The sequence below is a fragment of the Plasmodium reichenowi genome, chromosome 14 (assembly GCF_001601855.1).
Source record: "Plasmodium reichenowi strain SY57 chromosome 14, whole genome shotgun sequence".
NCBI classification, from domain to species: domain Eukaryota; phylum Apicomplexa; class Aconoidasida; order Haemosporida; family Plasmodiidae; genus Plasmodium; species Plasmodium reichenowi.
Window position 1 is genome coordinate 2764919 of NC_033659.1, and position 11052 is coordinate 2775970.

Consider the following 11052-nt stretch of genomic DNA (forward strand, 5'->3'; position numbering starts at 1 on the left):
TTTTTTTTCTCCATTTTTTTTTTTTTTTCTTTTATTTAAATACATAAAATATTCAATTATGCTCTGTTCCTCTTTCTGTATTTATATATATATATATATATATATATATATATATATATATATATATATATGCATACATTAATATATGTGCATATATTTTTTTTTCCCCCCATACAACCCCTATCAATCCATCGACCTATTATGAATTCTTTACATTGATGATGTTGAATAATAACATAACAACGTTAGCTTTAAACATACCAAAAGATAAAAAAAAAAAATGCTATAACTTTTTCATAAAAAAAGTGAAAGTTTTGTTATTTTATATAAAAAAAAGAATTATTGATATATCATGTTATTTAAAAAGTTATAGCTCTAAAAATCGTTATCCCTTTTACGACGATCCATATGATTATGAGGAGAAATATGAAAAAGGAAGGAATGTATATGTATATGCATTATTATATCCTATAATAAATAGTTTATATTATATTATAAATCTATTGTATACAATATCATTTAAATATTTTTTATATGTTTTCTTTAATGCTATTAGAAAAAGGAAAGGGAGCAAATTGAATGATAATATTAATAGAATAAAATTAGAAAGGAATAAAACACTTTTGAAAAATTATGATCGTTGTATATTTTTAACAAATGAAATGAATAATTGTATATCTCACAAACAAATTATAGAAATTTGTAAGAATTTTATAAACAATGTAATATATCATGTAGATAATTTAGAATTTGATAATAATGATAAGGATAAAATTTATAAGTGTTTAAATAATTGTGAGAATATAAATAGAATGAAAGAAATTTTCATAAAAAAAATGAAGCATTTATATAATTTTGATTTTGAAAATGCTCTATATATAAGTGACGAATCATTAATAAAAAGAAAATTACATTTTAAAAATACATATGAAAGTAATCCTTTTTCTTTTTATAAAAATAAACAAAAAAAAGGAAAATATGAAAAAAAATTGGATCTTATAAATATATATGATGAACTATATCTTCATGCATATATTATCAGAAATAATATGAATATAAAAAATAGCAAGAATTTTATTAATAATGTGTATAATAAAAATATCCTTTCTATATTAATTAATATATTCTTTAAAAACTGTACAAATAGTATATTTGTAATTTTTTTAATAGCATCTATATTTCAACAAATACGAATAATTAAAACTAGTCATTATATATATTTTGTGCAAATCTTTTATTTTTTATTTATATGTTGTATATTAAGAGATATATGTATTATTAAAAAGAAGAGAGAACATATCAAACAGATAAAAATGAAAACATACAAACGACTCACACCTTTGGGGTTAATAGATGTCCTTTATTGTGATATTAAGGTGTACAAAAATTAGAAAAATATAATATATGTATATATATATATATATATATATATATATATATATATATATATATATATGTATATATTTAAATTTTTATGTTTGTGCTTTTTTTTTTTTTTTTTTTTTTTTTTTTTTTTTTTTTTTCTTATGATCCTATTTGTACAGGTCGGAGACATTTTGTATATACCCCAATTTGAGGTAATACCAGCTGATATAATTTTACTAAAAAATTGTACGGATGATGATATATTAATTTCGTCAAAAAATCATGATGGATATAAAGATTTAAAAATAAAGAAATGTGTAAAGGTAACTAATATATTAGCAAATATTTATGACATATTTTTAATGAAAATAAAAATTCTTGTTGAAAAACCTCATTGCCATTTTGATCGAATGAAAGGATTATTATTCTTCTTAAACTGTAGTGAGGTTACTAACACAATTGTAAATGATATAACAACTTTAGAAAATATATATTTTGGAAAATCAAATATATATAATATGAGGAATAAAGATATTAATAAGGATAATATCTCAATATGTCAATTTAGTTTTATATATATCATACGAGATACGTATATTGAATTATCTTATAATTTTCTTAAATATTTATTTGCTAGGTGCATACTTTCTTCAAATAACAGAGTGGAGGAAAATAAAGCAAATAAAATGTTGAGTTGTAGTAGTCATTTTTTTTTGAATAATGCAAAGGATATTTCAACAAGACAGCTTCATAATAATATTAATATTAATATTAATATTAATAGTTTTTGTTTTAAAAGACATGAAAAAAGTATTCATCCTAGCAGTGATAGTTGTAGTTATAGTAGTGATATATATTTATGTATGAATAAAATAGATTCGTATCCTATATTTCACAATTTGAAGGATGAAAATATAAATAGTAAATATGATGTTATAAAACATGACGGAAATAATAAAAAAGTAGAAACAATTAAGTCAGATTATATATCAGAAGAGTATAATAATAGATTTGCTACTTATTATGATGATATTTTTAATTTAAAAGAAAAAATAAATAATAAATTATTTAGAAAATATAAGGAGTCCATAAATATTGATAATGTAATATGGGATGAATGTACGCTTATTCAAAGTTCGATTTATGGTTTAGTTATATATACAGGTATAGATAAAAAGTCTAATATTATAAATCAAAATAATAAAATAAAAGAAAAGAGAAAAAGCGATATTTTATTTTATAATGATGTTAATTATAAAATGAAAATATTATTACTTACAGTTATATGTATTAATTGTATTCTTTCTATAAATGAACAAAATATATTAGACCAAAATATATTTCTTATATATATAAAATATTTCTTTTTATTATTATTTCATTTACCAAATATTAATTGTTGTTATATATTTATTATTCATAAGTTATATTCATTTATATTATGGACTAATAATAATAATAAAAAAATAATAATAAATACAAATACAAATACAAATACTAATACAAATACAAATACATATACTAATACAAATATATATACTAATACAAATATATATACACATACTAATACAAATATATATACACATACTAATACAAATATATATACACATACTAATACAAATATATATTCACATACAAATGAATACAAAAAGGATTATCATTTTAATAATTATATAATATATAACTATAATATAATGAAATCATTGTATAACACACAATATATTTTATACGATAAAATTGGTACTTTAACAAAAGATAATCTTCTTAAAATACACAAGTTTGATTTTATATTTGATGAATTTTTAATAGATACATATAGCGCTCTCTTCTTTCAAACCTTCTTCAAAATTGTAGATTTCAAAAAATTCTTTTCCAACTATATAAATGATTATAATGATAAGGAGATCAATAAAATGATATTAGATAATATTGATAAAACCTATGATACTTATAATATTATAAAAGATACTTCTAAAGTATATAAAAACATTTTTAATAAAATATTAAGTTATAGTTCTAGTGAAATCAAAAAAATATTCTTAACATTTTTATGTATATTATTTTGTAATGATATTATAATAACAAAAGTGAAACGTTTAAAAAAAGAGGAGAAAATAAAAGAAAAGGACATATATAATATTAAAGATAAACATATATATAATATGAAGCATAAAATATTATTTTCAACAAAAGAAGAAGAAACTTTATTCTTGAATTTTTTAAGGTTTTTAGGAATGCAGTTATATTATAAAAATGATTATATGTTTCTCCTTTGTATAAAAAATAATATATCTTTAAAGAGGTGTGGACACATTTCAAAAGAGAAAGTAAAAAAAAGATATAGAAAAAGAAACAATATATTAAAGAAACAGGTCAATAAGGTAAAGCACGGAAATATTGATTTACAACAAATTTATGGATTTGAAAAGAATAAAAATTGTGGTAAAAAATGGAGTGTTAAAAAAAATATATTCTTTAGTAATTCTTTAAAAAAGGATCATATTTTTAATTACTCATATGCCGAGAGTCAAAGAAGTATAAATATTATAAAAAAAAATAAAGGAATAAAAAATAAGCATCCCGATAAAATTTATGATAATTTCAGAAATAATCATAAAAATGAATATAATTCTACTAGTCAAAGTGATAACTGTTGCAATGATGATGATGATGAATATACGTCTAATAATTGTAGTGATAGTAATACTTCAGGATGTCCAGATTTTAAAGGAATAAAAAGGAATCATCACTATGTTCATTGTGACAATAAAAGAGAATTAAAAGAAAAAAATGTTTATCAAAATGAATACAAGAGAAAACAAACAGAATGTGCTTTTCAAATATTAGACATTTTTCAATCAAGAAAACCATATAAACTTATATCTATTTTAATGTTATATAATAATCAAATATATTATTTATTGAAAACATATGATGAATATACTATTTATATGTTAGGTGATCAAGAAAGTAATGAAAACAAGAAAGAGAAAATCATAAAATCTGTTCAGTATTTATTAAAAAATGGATTTGGTATATTATTATTTGCTTATAAAGTTGTTCCAAATAATGAATATGAAATATATAAAAAGAATTGTACAAAGGAAAATAAAAAAAATTATTTCCAAAATGTATTTAATAGGAATGTTACTATATTAGGTATTTTTTCCTTCAAAGAAGAAATTAAAAATGGTTCAAAGCAAATTATAAATCTTTTTAAAGAAGCTGGTATAAAAACATGGATTTTATCTAGTGACAAAAAAAGAAATCTTCTATCCATTTGTAAATCCGTAGATTTAATAAAAGAAGGTACTACCACTTGTTATTTGAATAAAAATAAATTAATAAGATTATATAAAAAGGGTAATACACCTACTACTACTACTACTACTACTACTACTACGACTACTACTATTAATAATAATAATAATAGTAATAATAATAATAATAATAATAATAATAATAATAATAATAATAATAATAATAATAATAATAGTAATAATAATAGTAATAATAATAATATATTGTTTGATTGTTACAAAAATGAAAATGTGGTTGAAACTTATATAAATACATCATACAATAATAAAATAACAAGCATAGATATGTGTAAACAAAAATGTTGTAATGATACTTGTCTTATATTGAATAATACTAATATCAAATTAGAAGATATGAATTCCACATTATTACTATCTAATAATAGAATGAATATATCAAAGGAAATAACTTATTGTTATAAAAATGTAAATACATGTAATGTAAATAAATTCCCTCAACGTTTGAAGAATAATGATATATGCATAAAAAATATAGATAACAAAATGGTACATATGGAAGAGGAAAATTGTGAAAGATCGCTAATATATAATAATTATAATAGTTTTAATAAAAATGTCTGCATTCATCAGAATATATTAAGATATATTACTATCAGAGGGAAAGGTTCCCATGATGCAAGAAATGAATTAGACATTTCTTATATTTTAAAAAAGGATAAAAAAGCTTGTTATATTTTAAAGTGTATGTTATATTATAATTTTGATGAAAATTATAAAGGCAATTCAAAAGTGCATAATTATTATAGTAAAGAGAATATAAATAATGATCTTATGAAATTGAATGATATAAAAAGTGTTGTATATATAATTAGTGGTGATATTGTTGAATATTATTTAAAATATGATGAAATTAATTTTATAAATGTATTAAAAAATTCAAAGCTGGTTATATTTTATAAATGTAATAGTATTGTTAAGGGTAAAATTGTTCGTGCTCTAAAAAAATATAGTAAGGATAATATATGTTCTGTTGGAAATAATATAAAGGATATAAGTATGTTTAAAGAGTCTGATATATGTATATTTATAGATAATAATAATAATAATAATAATAATAATGATAGTAATTACAATGTGTGTAAATTATATGCTGATGTGGTATTAAAAAATTTTGATGAGTTAGGTAATTTCTTTTTTATATATGGAAAGAAAATATATATAAATTTTATTTTATTAATAAAAGGCATATATTATAGAGGTATGAGTTTACTTTTCTTACAATTTTATTTTTCTTACTTTTTTAAGTGTAAAATTTGTATCTTTTCAAATACATTTTTATTAATTCATTTTGTATTATTTTTAATGATGACAAGTATTTGTATTATTTGTTCTATAAAATATAATGATAAATATGATGATATTCTATATGATACTAATAAGAATGTATTAAATAAGAATTTTTTATTTAAGAACCTGTTAAAAATAGATAATTCTACTCTAATATCTTTTTATAAAACTTTATTGTTTTGTTTAAATGAATCTTGTTTAATATTTATTCTAAGTTATTATTATTTCTTAAATATAAATTATGAAATAAATACATTAACAACTTTATTTATTACACATATATTCAAATCTTTATTTCTATTTATTGAGACATATAATTATTTAATTATATTTATTATAATACATTTATTATTTATTATTATATATATTTGTATATTATTACTTTTACATAAATATCATTTTATATACTTTAATATAACAATAGAAATTATAAAAAATAATCTAATTGTTAATAGTATAATTAATTTTCCATCATGTATGTATTATATATATATAAAAACAAAAAAAAAATACAACAATATCAACATGAAAAAAAAAATTCATATTAAATAAAATAAAATCCTTTGATACCTATAAATTAACAAGTTATCACATTTTTGACATTCATAATTTTAACTTGTCCTTTGATACATTACCTTTTCCTATTTATCCAAAAAAACAAGAATAATAATAATAATAAAAAAAAAAAAAAAATGAACTAATATTTCAGAACTTGGTAACAATACACATGAAGGTAATACAAAAAAAAAATGCGTTAAAGTAAATATAAATATATATTATACACATATATATTGTTAAATAATTTTTTTTTAATTAAATTTTTTTACATTTTTATATAGATATATGTAAAAAGGAAGAAATTATTATATATAAAGTAGGTAATAACTAAAGTTTTTCTTCATCACATTATTATATGCACCCGCATAAAAAAAAAAAATATATATATATAAATGCATAATACGTACAAAATATAAATTAGCAACCACTTTTTACTCCCACATGTATGTATATATATATATATATATGGGCATATATATATATATATATAATATTTTTTTTTTTTTTTTTTTTTTTTTGGTAATTCAAACTTATGAAAAAATAGATAATAAATATCCAACATTTAAACTATAAAGAAAAAAAATTAGGAAGAAAACCTAAAAACTTAAGATATAAATATAATTATTATGTTCTACCTATAATTATATGTTTGAAGCAATTTTAGGTAAGCGAATAAAAAAGTATTAATCTATTAATTTGCGTTAGACATTCTCCGTAAGATAACTTTTTTCATTAGAAGCATATAAAGATTTTTAAAGATAAAAAAAAAAATATATATATATATATATATATAGCTATTATTAATTTATTCTAAATTTTTAGAATTTTAGAAATTACTTTTTCTAAATATTATTAGGATGTAAAGATAGAAGATGAATTTAAATATAAACGTCCTAAAGAATTACTTTACCTTAATTTTTTATTTCAATATATATTAATATATAAAAGTGCCATAATAAACAAAAAACATAATATTATTAATATATATATATATATATATAAATACATGATGGAAAATTAATTATACTATTAACAATTAGATTATTTTTTATAATTTCTATTGTTATATTAAAGTATATAAAATGATATTTATGTAAAAGTAATAAAAGATAATTATATATATCAAAAAATAAAAAATGTAAAATATTCACATAAAAAAATTATATATACATATATATTATATATATATAATATATATATAATATATATATAATATTGTATTTTATAATTAATAAATAAGTAAATAATGTAATATATATTATTTATATATAAATATTAATATATTGTTATTATAAGGTTGAACAAAAAAATTATTATTTATGTAAATGTATATATTTTTATTTTTTATTTATTTTTAACCCCATAATTTTACTTATTATTTTATCATTATAGTAGTATAATATCTTAAAATTACAATTATAAAATTAGTTTATATATATTTATGAATATATATATATATATATATATAAAATATATAGTTCTAATGTATTTATTTTATATATAGTTAGTATTGTTTTTTTTTATTATTTTTTTTTTTTTTTTTTTCCATATGTATAGTATACCTATTGACGTTAACATCAATTTTTAACTATACATAAGTGAGCATAATATAAGCCTTTTATTATCTTTTTTTTTTTTTTTTTTTTATTCTCTATTGATATAATAATTATTATATATATAATATAATAATAATAATATATAAGCATAGTTTTTATTTTTTTTTTTATATAAAATAATATAGTTAAAATATATAGAAAATATAATTGTATTTTCAGCAAACAAAATTATTACCTATTGGATTTAGATATTTCAATAAAAATATATATGTATAATATAAATACATTATATTATATATATATATATATATATATATATATATAAAGAACAAAATTCTGTATATATATATAAAAAAAAAATTTTAATATTAAATAATAATATATAAAATATTATAAAATATATTAAAATATTTATTTTAATAACATAGGCAAAGAGTCCTTATGTTATATATATATATATATATATATATAATATTATAATATATTATGATAATACTTAATTTATATGCTCTTTTTTTTTTTTTTTCTTTTGCATCAACAAAATAATATGTATTATTATTATATATATAATAAATATATTATTTTATTTCTTATTTATATATATTCATATATAATATAAATAATTATATATATATAATATATATATATATATTATATATATATTATATTATTTAATTTTTTTTTTTTTCATATATATATATATTTTTTTACAATTAAAATATTTTTGTTTTTTAAAAAAAATAAAAAAAAATAAAAAAAATAAAATAAACCCAATCAATCCCCTTACAAGTTTTATATTTATTTATGTATATTATATTTTATTTTACAAACTAAAAAAAAAAAAAAAAAAAAAAAAATTTTATATTCCAAAGATAAATTTTATAAAAAATATAAAAATATTTATATGTATATATAATATATTTATATATATTTAATATATAATAATATATAAATATAATATTTACATAAACTTTTTTTTATTCCAAAAAAAAAAAAAAAAGAAAAAAAAAGAGTACTTTTTTCCCATTCATCCAAAACAAGAATTTATATAAAACTTCTAATTTATTCAAGTAATAAGAAAACATAAAAATAAAATAATAAAAATAGAATTAAAAAAAATATATACATATATATATATATATATATATATATATATATATATATATATATATATATACATATAATGTTTGTAAAAATATGTAATTGTTATAAATTAAAATAGTTAATTTATAATTTATTACAAAAAAGTATATGTATATTTTAAAATAATAATATATTTTAGAATATTATGTATATATATAATTTTTTTTTGAGATATAAAAGAACATATATATTATATATTCTTCCCAAATTAGATATATGCCAAATTAGAAAATACATACATATATATATATTTATATATATATATATATATATATATATAATATATTATTCTTTTTTTTTATTTTATTTTATTTTTAGATTAAGAGAAAATGAGTACTAAAGAAGAGACTTTTAATAATGAGAACGACATTGAAGGAAATACAGAAGAGATTGTTGATACATTCGACGCTCTTGGATTAAATGAAAAACTTTTAAGGGGTATATATTCTTATGGTTTTGAAAAGCCATCAGCAATTCAACAAAGAGGTATTAAACCTATTTTGAATGGTTACGATACTATTGGTCAAGCTCAGTCTGGTACAGGAAAAACAGCTACTTTCGTTATTTCCTCATTGCAGTTAATTAATTACGATTATGTTGCATGTCAAGCTTTAATTTTAGCCCCCACTCGTGAGTTAGCTCAACAAATTCAAAAGGTAATAATGAATAAAATGAAATATAGAAGGTTATATAATGTAAATATATATATATATATATATATACATATTTATGTATGATTAATGATTTGTTAATTTTTTAGGTTGTTTTGGCCTTGGGAGATTATTTAAAAGTCAAGTGCCATGCTTGTGTCGGAGGTACCGTTGTAAGAGAAGATATAGATAAACTTAAACAAGGAGTACATATGGTTGTTGGTACCCCAGGTAGAGTTTATGATATGATTGATAAGAGACATTTAGGTGTTGATAGATTAAAGTTATTTATATTAGATGAAGCTGATGAAATGTTATCAAGAGGATTTAAAGCTCAAATATATGAAGTTTTTAAGAAATTAGTACCAGATATTCAAGTTGCTTTATTTTCTGCTACAATGCCACAAGAAATATTAGAATTAACTACTAGGTTTATGAGAGACCCCAAAACTATTTTAGTTAAAAAAGATGAATTGACACTTGAAGGTATTAGGCAGTTCTATGTTGCTGTAGAAAAGGAAGAATGGAAATTAGATACCTTATGTGATTTATATGAAACATTAACCATTACACAATCTATAATATATTGTAACACTAGGAAAAAGGTTGATATATTAACTCAAGAAATGCACAATCGTCTCTTCACTGTATCATGTATGCACGGAGATATGGACCAAAAAGACAGAGATTTAATTATGAGAGAATTCAGATCTGGATCAACAAGAGTTTTAGTAACAACAGATTTGTTAGCAAGAGGTATTGATGTACAACAAGTTTCATTAGTTATCAATTATGATTTACCAGCTTCACCAGATACATATATTCACAGGTAATATATGGAAAATAATTATATATATATATATATATATATATATAAATATATATGTGTGTATTTTTTTTTTTTTATTTTTATTTATTTATAATGAATGGGAATATTTTATAAATTTTAAAACATTTTTTATTTAATATATTTTATTTTTATTTTTTTCTCCTTAGAATTGGTCGTTCTGGAAGATTTGGTCGTAAGGGAGTTGCTATCAACTTTGTTACCAACGATGATAAGGAAAAAGATAAGTTAAAGAAAATCGAATCCTACTATAGTACTCAAATAGAAGAAATGCCCTTAGAAGTAATAAAAATAATATATACATA

At 18.0% G+C, this 11052-nt stretch overlaps 2 protein-coding genes across 2 annotated transcripts; both read left to right on the top strand.

Annotated features, from left to right (window-relative positions):
- Window positions 1–218: 218 nt before the first annotated feature.
- On the top strand, window positions 219–6545 carry PRSY57_1467800 (aminophospholipid transporter, putative; the record flags this gene model as incomplete). The annotated part of the gene is made up of 2 exons (XM_012910274.2): window positions 219–1376; window positions 1545–6545. The coding sequence occupies 2 exons, from the start codon at window positions 219–221 to the stop codon at window positions 6543–6545; spliced, it is 6159 nt and encodes a 2052-aa protein (XP_012765728.2).
- Window positions 6546–9579: 3034 nt separating this feature from the next.
- PRSY57_1467900 (helicase 45) lies at window positions 9580–11029 on the top strand (the record flags this gene model as incomplete). The annotated part of the gene is made up of 3 exons (XM_020115366.1): window positions 9580–9906; window positions 10011–10729; window positions 10897–11029. Coding segments are annotated over 3 exons (1179 nt in total), but the record flags the coding sequence as incomplete, so codon positions are not given.
- Between the last annotated feature and the right edge of the window lie 23 nt (window positions 11030–11052).